The sequence below is a fragment of the Canis lupus genome, chromosome 32, assembly GCF_048164855.1.
Source record: "Canis lupus baileyi chromosome 32, mCanLup2.hap1, whole genome shotgun sequence".
NCBI classification, from domain to species: domain Eukaryota; kingdom Metazoa; phylum Chordata; class Mammalia; order Carnivora; family Canidae; genus Canis; species Canis lupus.
In genome coordinates, this window is record NC_132869.1 from 35,681,561 (window position 1) to 35,700,480 (window position 18,920).

At 54.6% G+C, this 18,920-nt stretch overlaps 1 protein-coding gene across 4 annotated transcripts; it reads right to left on the bottom strand.

Annotated features, from left to right (window-relative positions):
• Positions 1-22: 22 nt before the first annotated feature.
• CLN6 (CLN6 transmembrane ER protein) lies at positions 23-17,922 on the bottom strand. Of its 4 annotated transcripts, XR_012022851.1 has the most exons (8): positions 17,767-17,920; positions 10,972-11,086; positions 5,710-5,808; positions 4,432-4,620; positions 4,161-4,216; positions 3,210-3,332; positions 1,264-1,659; positions 23-1,224 (listed from the first exon to the last, which is right to left on the bottom strand). XR_012022851.1 is itself a non-coding variant. In XM_072809350.1 (7 exons), the coding sequence occupies exons 1-7, from the start codon at positions 17,850-17,852 to the stop codon at positions 1,389-1,391; spliced, it is 939 nt and encodes a 312-aa protein (XP_072665451.1). In that variant the 5' UTR covers positions 17,853-17,920; the 3' UTR covers positions 23-1,388. The 4 variants fall into 4 exon arrangements, 2 of the variants coding, with proteins under 2 accessions (XP_072665451.1, XP_072665452.1); XR_012022852.1 differs by lacking the exon at positions 4,161-4,216 and having other exon boundaries at positions 17,767-17,922; XM_072809350.1 differs by having other exon boundaries at positions 23-1,659.
• Positions 17,923-18,920: the final 998 nt, after the last annotated feature.

The following is an 18,920-nucleotide window of genomic DNA, read 5'->3' on the forward strand; positions in this document are numbered from 1 at the left end:
AAGAAGCGGCCACCAGCCAGGCTTGGCTCCACGCTGGTCTTTATTCACACGTCCCTCCACCCGTCCGACCAGGGGCTGGGGGACCTCTAAGGGGGGCTGTAGAGGGGCCCCAAGATGAAAGGAGCTGAGGCCTGGGGCTCCCTGAGGACACAGGAGAGGCGCAAGGCCCCGGGGAAGGCAAGGCCCCGAGACCCCCAGCTCGCCGAGCCAGTGCTGGCTGGAAAGGGGGACTGCGCGGGCAGCTGTGTGGGCACACCTGGCCCCAAGGCCGGGGGGACGTGGGCTCGGGGCATCCTGCTGGGAGCAAAGCCTCCCTTTTCTGGGAGCAGGGCCACGAGCAAAGGCATGAGATTCAGGCTGAGACAAGGCCTCCGGTTCCTGGTCCCCAACAGCCCCAAGAGCCCCCCTGGCCCTCTAATGGGGCTCAGGGAATACTGCGAGCTGCAGCTCAAACATCCCGGGTAGGCTGCCAGGAAGGGGTGCCGCAGTTCCGGTGGGGAGCAGGGAGGCAGCTTACGGTAGAGGGAAATGGTTGGAGGCCCCGAGACCGGGCTGTGGTCAGGGGAGGCGGCTGGCCTCCAGCTCTCCAGGGTTGGGTGGCTCAACACTCCGTGTGACCTGAGTTTGGGTGGGGATCTGAGGTGCACGTACCCTACCCGGGGTAGCAGAGGGCAGTGACAGGAAAGAACTTTCCATCCATCCCAAGGCTACCCCAAGAGGAGACCACAACCTGCCCCTCGACACACTCTGGGCCCTGAGCCCCGCCAGTGCAAGTGAGGCCCAGGGGAGGGATGCGCTTTGCTCAATGCCCAGAAAGTGAACTTAACCTTTGTCATCTTCCTGCAGGGTCAGGGCAGGTCTGAGGGGTGAGCCAGGTGGGACGGTGACATGCCCAGTCCCCTCAGTGCTGCTGCCCCACCCACCTACACAGCATGGCCAGAGGACACCCCGGAAGAGACCGGCCCCGCACAGCGCGTGAGGGGGCCCGGCTCCAGTCAGGTGCACGAGAAGGCAGGGCCCGACCTCGGCCTGGATGCACTGCCTGAAACTATATCCCAACCTGAAAAGATCCAAACCAAAGAGAAACTTGATCCAGACAACTGAGTATTATGATGGTGCACTCTGCACATGCGCACGCGCACACACACACACCTGTCCGAGTGCACGATGCACACCCTCACCAATGACCTGTTACCAGTTACACATAAGCAGACACACATACATATGCGCACACACACACACACACCCTTGTCCATGTGCACAACGCACATCCCCACCAACGCCGTGATGACCGCACATCCACGGGGGGATACACACATCCCACACTCACACACTCGCTACAGCTCATCTCCCTCCAGGCAGGGCCCCGAGCGGCCGCTGCCTGGGACTCAGGGTCGGCTGCTGACGTGGAGGGTGTAGAAGGCCCAGGGCTCGGGGACGTAGATGACACCCGGGTACTTCTTCCTGAGCACGGGGTCGTTCCAGAGCCAGGCGACCCACAGGGCCACGAGCAGGAGGGTGAGAGCGAAGGAGTAGAAGAGGAAGAGGCCGTTGCTGTCCAGGAAGAGGCGCTTCCGCTTCTGGTGCAGGACAAGGGCCAGCATGGCGAAGAAGGTGAAGATGAAGAGGATGAAGATCTGGCCCTCGGTGACCAGGTACCTGGAGAGGCCAGCGGGTGGGGTGAGTCGGGGCCCATCACAGCTCTGTCCTGCCCGGCATCCCTCGCTGTACCCACGTACCGGGGTGCCCTCCCAGCCGGTCAGAGCAGCTCACGTAACAGGGGGCTCAGGGAACCATCCTACTCCGAGCCACAGCCCCGTGGGCAGCAGGTTAATTTGGCTCGTATAGCTGCCATTTTTTAAAACGTTGAGTTTGTTACCAATGTTTAAGTAACAGAGTAGCAGAAAGTATGGATTTCTGGTTTCTTTGGTCACATTAGGCCCGTATTCCCACATGACAACAACTGATTACAGGAGAAGGCAGCCGTCCCCTCTAGAAAGAGCATGTGGCTGTTTGCCGCACTCCCCACCACTCCCTACTGCTTCCTCGACGCCTCTCTGTTACCAGCCTGGCTCCTATAAGCATTTGAGTCTGGGAATGCATTTGCAGTTCATAGGGGTGGTCACTTCTGTCTCCTTGAGGGCTGGGACAGTCCCAGACCTCCCAGGGTTCTCTGCAGCTCCCGGGGCAGTGCTCAGCACGTGGCCAGGAATCCAGTAACATGTGTTGTCTGGTCCACTCCCCTGCCTCCAGGGAGAGCCATGATGCTGACCATTCCACTCGAGGAATTATAGCTCTACAGCTCAGTGGCTGTGTGACCTTGGGGAATTTACAGGACATCCTGGAGCTTCCGTGTTCTCACTCAGAGAGGGCATAAATGGGCCTGGCTCTCCAGAGGTAAGACCTGCAGGGACTGTGTACATCTCTTACTCGGAAAAGCGCGTGGCTTAAATGGCTGCTGCTCCTATCGTGGCCACCTCCGCGTTAACACGCTGTGGGTAAGAACTGCACAGAAAGCCCTGCCCATGTCGAACCACCTTCCTTCTTGCTGTGGGTGCCACTCATTCTTTCTCGCCCTGTCGTCAGGGGGCATACTGATTGGCCCTGGTCCACTCTCTCTGCAGGGCAGGGGACAGACCCAGGGATGGACCCTAGGGATCTGGCTCCATGAAAAAAGACCCTTCTCATTCTGAGGCAAGCTTCCCATCAGAGAAGGGTCTGGTCCTTCCTATGACATCCTGGAGCCTGTCCCTGGGGCAGAAGTGACAGAGGAGAGGTAGGAGCCTGGCTGAGGCCGGAGTCGCCACGGACTTCCCCGTCTCTGTCCTTGTCACCTTCATAGTGCTTTACAGTTCACGAAGCCTCCTTCTGCCCTGCTAGATCCTCGCCATCTCCTGAGACGGAGACAAGCAAGGACTGTCCCACTTGGCACAGGTGGAAACTGAGGCCCACCAGGCTCCATGGGTTTGGTATTACAGGTGGATTCTGTTGGGCCCAAGGTGGCACTGGGGTTCTGTGAGCTGGGGCAGAGGGGCGCGAGGGTGGAGAGGCCGCACTCAGGCCTGGCCTCCTGGTGACAGAGAGGCTACCACACAGCACTGCCACGTCCCTGCTAGACAGAGGGGGAAGCAGGAGCCCAGGGCACGCACGTTTTTACTGCCTGGCTCACTCGGCGCCCCCGCCCGCCCCCCAGGTCCAGGTCCGCTCACCAATAGTAGAGGCCACTGGGCATGGCCAGGAGCAGGGCTGCCCCCGGCATTGAACTCTCCGCCTTGGTGGGAGTGAAGCAGCCACTGAAGTATATGAAGAGGATGAGGAAGAAGGGGACGTACCTGCAACAGGGAGCCTGCCTCAGGCCTGTGCACACCCTCCCGCTCATCCCCCCCCCCCACCCAGCCTTGCACCAGCCGTCCTGGTGGGTCCTGGTGGGTCCTCCCCGGGCTGAGGGGGGCAGGCTGGGGTCCAGGCTGGGGCACATGCACATCAGAGGCCCACAGGCCGCCCATGCGTGCGGGGGGCGCACCTCCCTGCGCAGGGAGGGGGTGTGAGGGGGTGCCCCCCACCTACTCCAGGGCTGGGGACCACAGGCTCCAGGTCCTGCAGGGGCTCTGTGAAGCCCCCTCACCGGTGCCCCTCCTGGCCTCACCCCGACCTACCAGCACCCCCCTGCCGCCTGGGGGGCTACACTCCCGGCCCGCCCCTCCTCCCTTCCCTGGGGCTCCCGGGGAGGCCAGGCCAGGACCCGGGACTGCCAGGTGGTGCCCGGACCCCGGACACGCGGGAGGCCCCCCTGAGCGAGGCTGCCGGCTGCACCCGCCCCCCAGCCCGCTCCGGCGGCTCGTCCCGCGAGGCCGGGGGCTGCGCACAGCTGGGAGGCTTCCCCGCCCTCGGGGTGCAGGGGGGCCCTCCCGGGACTCGCAGGGGCGGGCACGCAGCCGCGCCCCCGAAGTCCAGCCGGCCCTCCTCGGCTTCGCCCCCACCTCCCCCCAGACCCCGGGGCTCCGGGCTGGGGCCTCGGCTGCGCCCTCCCCGCGGCTCCGGGGGCGCAGGGCCGGCTGCGCGCTGCCCTCTAGTGGCCGCCGCGGGCACTGCCGCGCCCCGCTCCCAGGGGCTCCCGCCCCCCGCGACCCCGGGCACCCCGGGCCGGGCCCATCACTCACCACATGCAGTGGCCCAGGTACTCGTCGTAGTAGTAGAGCAGCTCGAAGGAGTCGATCTGAGGGCGGCAGGTGCACCGGGAGGTGCCGGGGCGGGCCTCCCCCAGCCGCCCTCACCGCCCCCCCCCCCGCTGCCCCGCCCTCTCCCCTGGGGTCCCTCTCCCCAGCAGGGCGCCTCCAGCAGGTCAGGAGGGCGGGCGGCGGGGCGCTCCGGCTCCAGGACGGCCCGACCCACAGGGCTTTGCATGCGGGGGGGGGGGGGGGGGGGGCTCACCAGCGTCTCGGGGCTCAGATTCTTGATGATGGGGTTCTCGCGGACAGACAGGTGGTGCTGGTAGCCACTGAAGAGCAGGCGGTGGTTCACGGAGTCGCCCACCAGGTGGATGCTGGCGCCCATGACGAAGGTGATGATGCTGACGTAGATCACGGAGCGGGGCAGGGTGCGAGGGGACCGCTCGATGAGCTGAGGTCAGAGGGAGGCCGTGGCTCAGCCTCCACCGCAACAGGAGACACCCCTGCGCCCCCCTCATGCCTGGGGTCGGATGCATGCCACCGGCTGAAAAGTCACTACGGAATTGGTGGGTCCCGTTAGCAGGCTAAGCCAGCCTCGAGTCTCAGGCGATCCCCGTGAAGCCGGCATGAGCTGGGAAACAGCACCCCCTTTTCCCAGGGAGCAGACTCAGAGGGACTAGCTGATTGCCCAAGGTCGCACACTAACCACGTGGTGGAAGTGACAGCCAGGCCTTCAACACAGGCATCCAGGCACAATGCCAGGCCCTCTCCCTACCCCCAGGTGTGCCTCTGGGTGGCTGGGCTGGCTCAGCAGTGGGACCCTCTGGTTTCTGAGCCACTGGCCCATGGTAAGCACAAAGAAAATGTCAGGGAAGTGTGGTGTGGGGGCGGGGGGGGGTGGCGGGGTGAGGGGAGGGCAGATGCTTTGGAAACCAAACTATTTAAGATTCCTCTGAATTCTAGTATTATACCTTTCTTACTTTTGGAGATTAGAAGCATCTTTCTAGAAACAAAATGATGGGGATGGCACATGGCGATAGTTGTTTTAAGAGCCCTTACTTGCACGTGCCAAGCCGGCAGCCCTGGCTAGCTCTGTGCTCCCAGATCTCCAGGCCAGAGTAAAGGGCACCTCCATTGCTGCCACCTGGACCCTACCTGCCTTCCCAACTGGTCCCTGACTTCTCCCCCAGACAACCAGCCCAGTCCCTCCTTCTGCTTCAGCTTCCCCAAAATTACTGTGGTTTCACAAGCATGGCCCTGTCTTCGGGTCCTTTTGCCTGAGCACCTCTTGCACATCATCCCCTGGCACACCAGGCTGAAGCCCAAATCAAACACCCCTCCTCGGGGAGGGCTTCTGCATCCCTCCTCGCCAGCCCTTGGTGTGTCCCTCTGCCACAGCCTTCACCCCCCCAGGCTCAGGAAGGGTAGGCCTGCTTCCACTGGCCTCCATGACTCCCAGGGCTTGGCACCAGCCTCCTGCCAGGGAGGAAGGATGAGGGTGAGAAGGGAGGGCAGGGAGGCCGGGAGGCCGGGACTGTACCTTGAGCAGCAGGAAGGGCGTGATGATGTTGTAGGCCATGTGGAAGTAGTCCCCTACGCTGGGCTTGTTGAGTGGAAACCATTCGAGTGGGAACACCAGCTGGGGAGCAAGGGAAGAAATGGTGTTCACCCAGGCCCAGAAGGCCCTTCGGAGAGTTGGCCCCCACCTCCTCCACACATACTTAATTCTTTCTGTGATCTCTGGGGATCTTCCTGGCAGCCCTAGGGTACCCAGACAGACAAGCTGAGTCCCAAAGGAGGTATCCCCAGGCACACAAGTAGAGGCAAATCCAGAGCCTGACTCTGCGCCCCTCTCCCAGTGGGCACTAAATAAATGTCCCTGGGTACTGGTCTGGTAGTTAGAGACTACTTTGGGACTTCATGGTGCCACAAACTTTCTGGGTGACCCTTGGCAAGTCCTTCTCCTGTCTGGGCCTTGGTTTCCCCATCTGCAACACAAGAGATGTGGCCCAGGTGGTCTACTTGGGCCCTTAGGGGTCTGGCACTTTCCAGTCCTCTGATGATGAAAAGATCTCCTGACCGCTAGGCTCCATGCTCTAAGTACTGAGCATGGACCACTTCTTCCAAAAGTATACGTCAGGAAACAAAGGAGAAAATAGTGAGTTCTACAAAGTAGCTTCAGTTCTTTCTTTCTTACCTTCCCCGAGAAAGGAGGCAGGCCAGGGGCAGTTCCTCTGCCTGGCAAGCCCTCTCTTACTGGTCTACCCCAGTGAGTCCTGGCCTTGTTGGGGTCAGTGTGAAAACCCCTGTGCAAAGTCAAAACATGTTATGACCCCCCCAAACTGGACTTCCAGTATCTGTTGACTGAGGACACAGGCAATGACCACAAATTTCAATTGAAATCATAAATGTTTGGGCAGCCCTGGTGGCGCAGCGGTTTAGCGCCGCCTGCAGCCCAGAGTGTGATCCTGGAGTCTCCGGATCGAGTCCCACATCGGGCTCCCTGCATGGAGCCTGCTTCTCCTTCTGCCTGTATCTCTGCCTTTCTCTCTGTGTGTGTGTCTCTCATGAATAAATTAAAAAAAAAAAAGAAATCATAAATGTTTATCTCTTTTAATTCAGAAATGCCATATAAATGTTTATCTCTTTTAATTCAGAAATGCCATGTTGGTTAAAACTAACCTGCACATATAAAACTCCCAGGATACAGGTCTCTGTTCCTCTCTTTTTCTCTTACTCGGTGTGTATCTCTGTATCTTCATCTATATCAAGATATATATGTTGGATATATACACCACATCTTTTTTTTTAATTTTTTTTTTAATTTATGATACCCACATCTTCTTTATCCATTCAATTATTGATGGACACTTAGGATGCTTCCATAATTTGGCTATTGCAAATAATACTGCAACGAACATAGGGGTGTATACATCTTTTCGAATTGGTGTTTTCATTTTCTTTGGGTAAATACAGAGTAGTGGAGTTACTAGATTGTATGGTATTTCTATTTTTAATTTTTATTTTTTAAAAAATTTTTTTAGGAAACTCCATACTGTTCCACAGTGGCTGTACCGATTTACATTTCCATCAACAGTGCACGAGGGTTACCCTTTCACCATGTGCTCGCCAACACATTACTCAGCCATAAGAAGAATCTTCCCATTTTGCAATAACCTCTTGGTCTATTAAGCTAAGTGAAATAAATCAGAGAAAGATAAATGCCGTATCATTTCACTTACATGTGGAATCTAAAAAAACAAATGAACGAACACAGAAACACAATCATAAATACAGAGAACAAACTGGTGAGTCCCAGAGGGGAAGAAGTTGGGGGATGGGCAAAATAGGTGGAAGGGATTAGGAGGTACAAAATTCCAGTTATCAAATAAGTAAGTCATGAGGCTGGAAAGTACGGCATAAGGAATATAGTCAGTAATATTGTAATAATGCGGTGTGGCACCTACACTTAAGTGTGGCAAGCACAGCATAATGTATAGAATTGTTGGATCGCTATGTTATACACCTGAAACTAAAATAACACTGTATGTCAACCATACTTAAATTTCTTTAAAAAAAAAAAAAAAAGATACATGTGATGGCTGAAATAGTCTTTGTGATAGGAAAATATCAGAAACAGGCCGACTCCTCAACTAACCAGGACGAGCCGAATACGTTACAGCACATCTTTACTCTAGCAGGTGAATTAGCCATTCTCAGAAATGACACCTTGTATGTACGGACATGAAAAGACAACCATTGTATATTCTAAAGGAAAGCAAGTTGTATAAAAAGGCATAAAGTAAGATCTCATTTTAATTAGAAAAGGAAAAAGAACGTGTGTTTGCAGGAGCAGAGAAAGGAGTGAGTAGCTGTGCCCCAAACTGTCCGAGGTGAGACTTAGAAGGGGAGAATCTGGGCAGCCTGGGTGGTTCAGCGGTTGGGTGCCCGCCTTCAGCCCAGGGCATGATCCTGGAGACCCGGGATCAAGTCCCACGTCGGGCTCCCTGCATGGAGCCTGCTTCTCTCTCTCTCTCTCTCTGTCTCTCATGAATAAATAAATAAAATCTTTAAAAAAAATAGAAAGGGAGAATCTGATACTTCTTCATACACCTGGGCATTAGTTGACCTGTTACAATTAACTACATACTACTTTTATGGCTTGTAAGAGTTTGTTTTTCACTATCACAGATTTGGGGACATCATGCCAACATTTCAAAAGCTCCAGTGTATATATGAGCTTTTCATATGTATTCTCTCCTAACAAGCTCACTTAGGTGGCTGGGTGGGCTGGGGAAGTGATGTGGGCCACCACATGGGCCACCATGGCCAGTTGTGGCTGAGTCCTAAGGAGTGAGGGCAGAGGACAGCCATGAGCCTGCTCTCGTATTCACTTCCCCCCTCTCCTTAGCACTGGTTTGATGGGCAGCTCCTTTAGTCCCTAGTATGTGGGACCTTTGTGCGGGAAGGGAGCTCGGAGCAGCCAGGCCAACCAGCCTTCTTACAGATGAGAGAACCAAAGCCTAGCAGACAGTGACTTGCTTAAAGTCACCCACAAAGCTGACCAGGTACCCTGACTCTTGGCTCAGGCTCTCTTCTTTCTCCCACACTGAAAAAACATATAAATCTTACAGAGAGTCTGCAGAAAGGAGAAACGGTATCCACCCCAAGTCTGCCCCAACAGTGCTGCCAAAAAAGCTTTCTTTGTTGTTATTTTAAATATTTATTTATTCTTTTATCTGAGGGGGGGGGGAGAGGGAGAGAAAGAGAATGAGCAGGGGGAGGGGCCGAGGGAGAGGGAGAGGGAGAGAATCCCAAGGAGACTGTGCTGAGTTGCTGAGTGCAGAGTCTGTCTGACTCAGGGCTCAATCCCAGGACCCTGAGATCCTGACCTGCGCAGAAATCAAGAGTTGCCGCCTAACCAACTGGGCCACCCAGGTGCCCTAGAATAGCTTTCTTAATTCCCTTCAAGTGTCTGACTCACGTATACAAGATGTTGAGATTGTCACTGACTTGCAATCTGGCACTATACATGCTACCGCCACAACTTTTCTCCCAAACGACCCAGGCTGCTCCAGACTGTCCATGTTTAATGGCCAGATAATGTTCTCTATACCAGATACAGAAAGCTGATTTGCCCAGCACCTACTGCTGGACGCTGAAGTCACGTCCCAGGTAAGCAACGCTGCAGGAACACCTTCGGGTATAGAGGCTGTTGTCTCCTTGCTGATTACATCTTCAGGGCAGATTCTTGGAAGGGGTCTTACTGGGTCAGGAGGGTTAACGTATTAGAGTTCTGGATATATACAGGACAGGAAGGGGGTGAGTGCCTGGGTGCAGGTGCTGGCTCTTCCCCTTGCTATTTGGGCCACCCTGAGCTAGTTACCTGCCCTCTCTATCCTTGAGTCTTCCCATCTGTAAAATTGACATTAGTAAGAGTGGTGAGGTGAGAATCCAATAAATTTAAACACGTAAAGAGTTTAGAACAGAGCGAGCACTCAATGTATGTTAACCACTATTCCTACTTTCCTATTATTATTATTATCATTCCTTCAATAAGAGTGCATTGAGGGGTGCCTGGGTGGCTCAGTCCGTTGAGCGTCTGACTCTTGATTTCAGCTCAGGTCATGTGTGACCTCAGGGTCCTAAGATCAGCCCCAATTTGGGCTCTGCACTGACTGTGGAGTCTGCTTGAGAGTCTCTCTCTCCCTCTCCCTCTGCCACTCCCCCCACCCACCCATGCAAGCACTCTCTCTAAAATAAATAAACAAACCTTTAAAAAAATAATAAAAAGGGGCACTTGGGTAGCTCAGTGGTTGAGTATCTGCCATCAGCTCAGGTCATGATCCTGGTGTCATGGGATTGAGTCCCACATCGGGCTCCCTGCATGGAGCCTGCTTCTCCCTCTGCCTATCTCTGCTACTCTCTCTGTGTCTCTCATGAATAAATAAATAAAATCCTTTGAAAAATAATAATAAAAATAAAAGTGCATCGAGCATTTATGCCAAGCACTTTTCTAGGCTCCTAGTTATCACTTGGACAAACTGCTTTCCAAAAGGGCTTTGCTAATTTGCATTTCCACTAGCATGTGCCAGGTGTCTGTTCCAGTATTGGATATAGTTATCTTTACCCCCCCCACACACACAAATTAACCACCTGGTACATGGTGCTACCTCACTCAATATATTCACATTCTGTTATCTATCTATCTATCTATCTATCTATCTATCTATCTATCTATCTATCATCTACCTATCTACCTACCTACTTATTACAAGCCAGGGGTTTCAGTGCTCTTCCTGCATTAATCTCTGTGGAGGCCACCACTGTACACTGATGCATGAAGTAGCCCTGGAGGGAAGGAGATGGTTTCACAGACAGCACTAAAAATTACCTGGGGCTCAGAGTCATGATACACAAAATCAACCTAGACTCTTTACCTCCAGAAAAATAATAGTATTATGCCAAGGCTGTGGGGATGCTCTGCTTTCTTTCCCACACCGCACAGCACGGCTTGGTGATTTGGCTAAATCTGGGTGTGGGGTGGTGGGATGGACAGAGACACAATATCACTGTTTAGGGCCACCAGTTCCCCTGTGAGAGTCAGGGCACAGTATGACAATGCAGGCCCTCGGGATCCCCACTCGCTGGCATAGTCACAGAGCTAAAGGACACGGAAACATCCAGGTCTAGTCTCCTAGTTTACTGTAGGGAAAGTGACTTGTCTAAGGTCACTTGGCAAATTCAGGTCACACTGTGTCCTCACTGCTGGTAAGGGCTCTGTCCACGGCTTCACACTCACCATGGCGATGGGCCGGCCAAAGTCCAGAACCCAGTTCTGCAGGGTGAAGTAGAACCAGAGGTCGAGGTGGAAGGGAGCTGTGCCAACAGCTTCATCAGCCTTGCCAGAGCTGTGCCTGAGAAGCAACCAGACAAGAGGGGTCAGCTCTTCTCTGCTCCCACGGGAACCTTCCCGGAGATGAGCCACAGAAAGGTATGGGGACTCGAGGGTAGGGGTATTCATTGCCAGGAAGAGCTCTGCTGGAAATACTGGCTCTGAGGCCAAGGGGTATGCGTCCTGGGAATGGATTCCAGCTGCCCCAACATTAGCTTAGCTTCTCCGTGATTCAGGAAGGAAACTGCTAAACCAGCAGTTTCTTTGGGGGCGTTCTCGCCTATAGAATAACGGGGAAATGAAATAGGGCAAAGGATGTGGCTGGAAAATGCATCTCATGCTGATAGATGACAGCAGTGAACCTTTATTGAATACTTGCTGTATTCCACGCGCATTCTCATCTAACTCTTTTAATCCTTACAGAAACCCTTTGCGGTTGGAATATTAGCCGCATTTTACAAGTGAAAAAGCTGAGGTCCAAGATGTTATATAACCTGCCCAAAATTATAGACAAGTATTTTTTTAAGACTTTATTTATTCATGAGAGACACAGAGAGAGAGAGAGAGAGAGAGAGGCAGAGACGGAGGCAGAGGGAGAAGCAGGCTCCATGCAGGGAGCCCGATGTGGGACTCGATCCCGGATCCTGGGATCACATCCTGGGCCAAAGGCGGACGCTCAACCGCTGAGCCACCCGGTGCCCCTATAGTTAAATATCCGCACCCAAATGATTAGGCTCCATAGCTTATAGTTATGACCTCACTGCCAGCATCATGTCCACAGGGATTGGGCCACCAGATGGGCATGTGACCTGAGCTGGAGCTATCAGAGCCCTCCAGTGAGACCTGCCTTATAGACCAAAGACTGGGACCAACTGGCCCTTTCCCTCAGATCCTGAACCAGGCAGGAGGAAGGAAGAATAAGGCCGCTGGTGTCACTCATCCACAGTGCAACCCTCCAGCAGGGACACCCTGCAAGGTGACACAAGAGACATGGCAAGAAGTGGAATGCCATCTGAAACATCTTTGGACACTTGTCCCTCCTGCAAAGCAGTTAGCCATCTGCTTTTCACAGATAAGCTGAAGTTCAAGCAAGGGCCAGTGAATATGCCACTTCCTCCAGGATGGCTTTCCTGATGAAGCTTTTCCCAAAGCCCCACCAGCCCCACTCCAGGGGTGCTTCATCTCTAACCCCCAGTCTTGCCATGACATCATGGGTCTGGAGTTTTGCTCCACCGAGCCCCTCAAGAAGATGAGTGACTTTTAAGGTTCTCTCAACTCATCAACTTCCTCATCAGAGTCCAAATCCTCTTCACAATGTCCCTGACACTACTTGCATGCCTCCGGTGACGACAAGCAGCCTGCTATTCCTAAGATGATTTGAGGTGTGAATTTTATTGCTCTATTTATGCCAAGAACAGGAGCTGTGTGAATGGTCCTGATCACCCAGAGTTCTCAGCTCAGTTCCTGGTTTGTGCTGAGAGATTACTGGATGATTTAAAACAATCTCAATTACCAGTTACTCATTCTTTTTACTGGCCAATATTAGCTTAGAGGCGACATGAAGGGTTTCTTCTTCTCTGCGCTGCTATTGCTTCTGTCACTTTCTGGGATTCCTTTCAGCCAATCTAAGCATGGCCCACAGTGGGCTGGTGGAACAGCCCAGAGGCAGAGGGGCAAAGCTCCTGGAGGGGGAGGAGAGGAGGGTCTCATCATCCTCTGGTGGCAGACAAGACAGGTGGTGGGGGGGGGGCCTCTCTTGGGTCAAGCCTTCTTGTCCCTTCTACTCAGCGTTCCTGTCCCCCACATTTATTGAGTGCTGGTGTGTGCTGTGCTAGGAGCTTCACCTGCACCATCTCACTGAATGCTGGCAGCAACCTGCACGAGGCTGTTCCCCTCTTGTGTTGCAGAAGAGGATACTGAGGCTTACAGGGGTTAAGTGCTTAGCCAAGATCACCCATGTAGTAAGGCGCTGCAGCAACTACTCCTTTTGTCAGCCAACTTCCCACTCCAAGCTTCTTCTAGTAAGAGATGATGTTTCCTTGGCCAAAGGCAGGGCTGGTGACCTAAGCCAACCCAGTGGGGCTTTTCCAACTAGAGTTGGTGGAGAGAGTGTCTTCCCTTCTGGCACTGGGGTGCTAAGGCTGCAAGCCCAGGGCTGCCTGTGGCCAACGTGTGCCAACCTCAAAGGGCAGCCAGGCAAGAATGAAGCAACCCTGTAGAGAAGACCAGAGAAAAACATGAGGAAAAGCCCGAGAGTTCTAGGCAACCCCAAGCTAATGGTTTGGCCACATGAACCAATACACTCCTTTTTGCTAAGGGTACTAGAGTTCATACTAGCTTTATGTCACTTGTCCAGGAGCCCTGAATAGCATAAATCCAAACCTGTGTCTTTATGAACTCAAGACCTGTGCTCTAGATAGTTTCCTATTCTGTTTCTATTATAATTAACTATGTGACATATGAAGAGATCAGTATGCAAAGCCTGTATGAAGGAAGAGAGCCTGGAAGCATGAATAGGTGGATTTAAGTAGGCAGAAAAGCAGGAGAGCATGATCAAAGGCCTGGGGTGGAAGTGAGGAAGGCACTGCATGGAGTTGAATGCCTGGGCTTATTATCGGCTGAGACGAAGAGAAGTGAGGGACTGGTTGGGCTTCAGGCTGGGCAGATATTCGGAAATTCAATGTGACAATTGCTCAGAGATGGGTCTGAGATGAACAACTGGCTTAGAGCATCCATGTGCCCTTCCCTTTAGTGACTATTAGTCAAGGGCTCAAAAAGCAGATGGTGAGAACCTCCAGGCGTAAAGAACTTGGCAGGAGAGAGGATAAACTCTCAGTGTTTTATTCTGGAAACCTCCAAAGTGGTCAAAGAGTAGGATGTTTGCTACAGAGGAGAAAAGTATTTTGAAAGCCTGGGGAAGCACTTACGAATGGGTCTCTGGAAGCTGTGGATACCTAGTATATACTAGGGGCTCAGTAATTATTTCCTCTTCTACCGAAGGGGGCATCTCAGTAATGAGGATCCCTGGTTTAGCAGGGCAGGAAAAAAGAGGCAGATACAGGGCACTCAGCTTGGGAATCAAGACTGGTTAGCATCTGACTGGTTTTCTTTCGTTGGGACTGTGACTCCAGGTGGCAGATCACAGAGGGCATTGGCATCCTCTCCCCTAGTTCTTGTCCTGGGGATGAGCAACCTCAAGCCGGTCCCAAGTTCCTGACTCCACAGACTTCACACACTGAACCCCCAGCCTGTGCCAGCTCTAGATCTGTCATCAGAAACTACAGCTGAGAACACTAGTGAATGGCAGGTAACCCAAGACAAGGATAGCCTTTTCTCTTCTCCACAGCTTTACAAGTGTACCATATGAGGGAACTGATACCATGACAAGCAGGGAACACATAACATACAGCTGAAATATTCAAAGCAGTCAGCATGTGCAGGACTGCCTGGCAGAAAAGGAAGGACCCAACCATGGTGGAGTCAAGCAGGGACCCATAAATGGGAACTACAAAGGGATTAATTTTGGTTCTATATAAAGAACAGTAAAATACCTGACATGATGGAAAGCTTGAACAAAAAATGAGAAAGTGAAGGCAAATAATAAGAAGGGAAAAGAAAGGGGATCCCTGGGTGGCACAGCGGTTTAGCGCCTGCCTTTGGCCCAGGGCGCGATCCTGGAGACCCGGGATGGAATCCCACGTCGGGCTCCCGGTGCATGGAGCCTGCTTCTCCCTCTGCCTGTGTCTATGCCTCTCTCTCTCTCTGTGCGACTATCATAAATAAAATAAAAATTAAAAAAAAAATAAGGGAAAAGAAAGGCAATTAGAAACCCCAGGAAAAACAAAAACAATATAAGAGAGCATATTGTACTATCAAACATTCCTTGGCTTTGTAGGGAATGTTTACATGGCTTAACTAATAAAAATATTGTATACTGATGTTCAAAGTTTAGAATCCATTCACACACAAAACATGAAGGCAATTATGCCTAAAAAACAGCAGGTAAATACCATTACCCTTAAGAATATGAAAGTACCCGGGTGGCTCAGAGGTTTAGTGCCGCCTTCAGCCGAGGGTGTGATCCTGGAGACCAGGAATCAAGTCCCACATCGGGCTCCCTGCATGGAGCCTGCTTCTCCCTCTGCCTGTTCTCTGCCTCTCTCTCTCTCTCTCTCTCTCTCTGTGCCTCTTGTGCCCCCTCTCTGTGCCTCTAGTCTTAAAAAAATAAATAAACATTATCTTAGAAGCTACACAAGATAAATCAAGAAATGGCAGTTGAGTACAGCTTTTAAGAACATGGACTTTGGAGACCACCTGGGTTCACATCCTAGCTTTGCCACCAGCCAGATCTTGAGCAAGTTACTTAATCTCTCTTGGGCCTCAATGTTCTCATCTGTAAAATGAATGATAATAGCAGATCCTATCTCAAGAGTTGCAATTGAATTATTATGTGCAAAACGTTAGAGCAGGATCTGGACCACAGAAAGTGTTACATAGTACTTGTTAATATTTTATTTATTTTTTTAATATTTTTATTTATTTATTCATGAGAGAGAGACAGAGGCAGAGGGAGAAGCAGGCTCCTAGTAGGGACCCAACATGGGACTTGATCCCGGGTCTCCAGGATCACACCCTGGGCTGAAGGTGACGCTAAACCGCTGGGCACCGGGGCTGCCCACTTGTTAATATTTTAAAATATGAATTTAATTATGGTAGAAACAGCTAAAAGAAGCTACTGTTGTCTCTGGTGCCAGGGAAGGGTGGAAGAGAGAACCACTGTTTTTTTACTCTAAGCCCATCTGTATTATTTAACGACAGGCATGTATTACGTTGATAGGAATACAAAAAGTGTCAACAGTACAGGCAGCTGGAATGCGCCACCTTGAAAGGTGTCATTAGAGGCGTGTAAGCAAAGCATGGGGGCAGCAGAGGAAATCTAAGCATTTTAGGAACTAGACAAGATGATTCTGTCTATTGTGTTCAGCAACAATGATACTGAAAATGGTCCTAGAGGTACCCTACAAGGGTGGCAGTCAGTCCTCGTGCCATTCCCAGAGAGCACGGTGGCCGGTAGTGAGCTCATACAGGAATAAAGGTGAACACTGGTCCTCAGCAGCCCAAGTGGAAGTACAAGCAGAAGCCCTGGGTTTAGATCCTGGTTCTTGCAGGCAAATGATGTAATCTCTCTGGGCCTCATATAAAAAAATATATATATATGTTTTTGTACAGACAGAAAATATGTGTATGTTTCCATATAATACAAAATATAAAAAGACTAAGATACTGCACATGGAAGCCCCACACGTGAGTTAAAGGGGCGATCATATTTGATACCCACGACTGTTCTAACTGGGCTGCCACAGTTCAGGGCAGTCAAAGATCCCCAACTTGAAGGGGATCCAGAAGAGAGATGACCCTCAGTAGCAGAGGAAAGACCTACCCTCAGCCAAGTCTCTCAGACTCTCCCCTCATCCCAAATCATACCAGACTTTCTAAAATTGACTCTGAGCGCACTAGTGCTCAAAAACCTTCCATGGCTCTCCTGTACTTGCAAAATAAAGGCTGTATTTTTAACCCGCCATTTAGGGCAGGAGCTAGGGTGAGGCAAGGGAGGCACACAGGGCTCAGCATTTAAGTAGGCACAGTTGCCCCAGGGTGAGCGTCTCCTTAAATTTCCTTAAAATATGCAGTCTAGGGGATCCCCAGGTGGCTCAGCGGTTTAGCACCGGCCTTCAGGCCCAGGGCGTGACCACGGAGTCGCAGGATCGAGTCCCACGTCGGGCTCCCTGCATGGAGCCTGCTTCTCCCTCTGCCTGTGTCTCTGCCTCTCTCTGTGTGTCTCTCATGAATAAATAAATAAAATCTTAAGAAAAAAAAAGAAATGCAGTCCAGGCTTCCACTGTAGTCCCAGCCCTGCGGCCAGGAAAGGCCCTTCCCATTCAGTCCACATCCTCTCGCTGCTGTGCACCGCTGACCACCTGACTTTCCCCAAACTTTCCACCACCTCCTCCCCCGACTCGAACCTTCCCTCCCTAGTCGCCTACTGAATGCTCTGAGCCTCAGCTCGAGGGCCGCTGCCTCCACGAAGCTCTCCAAGACGACCTCAGCCCCTTGGGGCTTCACCTTACCCACCTCTTCAGTGCCCGCCGCGGCACCGGGCAAACCAAAGATGCCTCCTTAAAGCAAGGGATGTTTCCGGCCTGTACGACGGGATGAGGGCAAGACGGGGGGGGGGGGGGGGGACTAAGAGGCGGTTCCCGTGCTCCCCCCTCCCCCTCCCGGTCTCAACTTCATAACCATGAACTGGAGGGAAGGGGACGGGAAACGAGTGAGAGAAGCCCTTCTTGCTCTTTCCTTCACGTGGCTCCCGTTAACACCAAAACCGCATCCTACTCCGCTCAGGGGGACCCCGAGACCCGGGCCCCGGGGCGCGCAGGTGCGCCGGGGGCCGAGCGCGCGCCGCCTCCCCACCCCGTTCTTGGGCCCCTGCCGGGTCTCCCGAGGGGCGACGGTCCTCGAGCCGCGCGGGCAGCGGGGGCGGCCCCGGGAGGGGACGCGCGGTGGATGGACGCGGGGGGCAGCGCAGGGGCGACCCCGCCGGCCGCACGCCCGCCCACCCCCGGCCCCGCCGGCCCCGCCCGCCCCGCCCGCCCGCGTCACGTGGGGGCCGCGGCCTCGCTCCCCGCGCCGGCGCGCGCCCACCTGGCCTGCAGGAAGGAGGCGCCCGGCTGCGCGCCCGCACCGCCCGCCGCTCCCGGATGCTGCCGCCTCCGCGCCGCTGCCTCCATGGCTGCCCTGCCGGCGGCCGGCGCCTCGGCCCCGCTCTCCAAGTTGCGGGAAGCACTGTGCGGCCGGGCGGCGGCGGCGGCCAGAGGGACACCCGGCGCGGGGGGCGGGGCCTGGGGCGGAGCCGGCGCGCGGGGAGGAAGAGGGGCAGCGGGGCGGTGGGAGGAGCCGGAGAATCGGGGGGCGGGGCCGCGGGGAGGTGGGCGGAGCTGGAGAGGCCGGGGGCGGGGCCTGGGGCGGGGCCGGCGCCGCGGGGGAGGAAGTGGGCGGAGCTGGAGAGTCGGGGGGGCGGGGTCGGCGCCGTGGAGAGGAAGGGGGCCGCGGGGAGGTGGGCGGAGCCGGAGAGGAGGGGGGCGGGGCCTGGGGAGGTAGAGGGGCCGCGGGGAGGTGGGCGGAACCGGGGGCGGGGGGCGGGGCCGCGGGGATGTGGCGGGGCCGGAGAGGCGGGGGCGGGGCCTGGGGCGGGGTCGGCGCCGTAAGGAGGAAGAGGGGCCGCGGGCGGAGCCGGAGAGGCGGGGGGCGGGCCTGGGGGGGGCGGGGTTGGCGCCGCTGGGGAGGTAGGCGGGGCCGGGGGCGGGGGCGGTGCGGTGACGAGGAAGAGGGGCCGCGGGGAGGTGGGCGGGGCGGGGCCTGGGGCGGGGCTGCGGGGAGGTGGGGGGCGGGGCCTGGGGCGGGGTTGGCGCCGCGGGGAGGTGGGCGGGGCCGGGTGGGCGGGGCTCGCCGGGCCGGGAGGGTCGCGGGGGGCCCTGTGGGGGGCTGGGCGTCCCTGGGGTCGTCGGCGACCTCCGGGCGGAGGCTTCGCGGAGCTGGCTGAGGCCCAGAGCCCGGCAGATGCTCCCCTGGGGAGGACGCGACGCTGGATTTCCCGTGTCCTTGGGGAGACGGAGGGGCTGGGGCGAGGGGGCAGTTAAGGTCCTCCCCGCCCTGCGCTGTGCGCTCTCCTTTTCCAGATGGAAAATGTCGTTTCCTAAAATGTCACCTCCGTGGCTCTTGACGCAAGGAATTAAATAATGAACAGGATAAGAGGATAAGACGTCTTTCCAAGTCGGGGGGCGTGGAGTAGGTTGATG

Bases quoted from the DNA above. Each gene is read 5' to 3' on its own strand.
- CLN6 (XM_072809350.1), bottom strand. From the start codon at position 17,852: ATGGAGGCAGCGGCGCGGAGGCGGCAGCATCCGGGAGCGGCGGGCGGT. The intron at 11,087-17,766 runs GTGGGCGCGCGC...GTTGCTTCTCAG, and splicing joins GCCTCCTTCCTGCAGGCCAG to GCACAGCTCTGGCAAGGCTG. The intron at 4,217-4,431 runs GTGAGCCCCCCC...TGCCGCCCTCAG, and splicing joins ATCTGAGCCCCGAGACGCTG to ATCGACTCCTTCGAGCTGCT.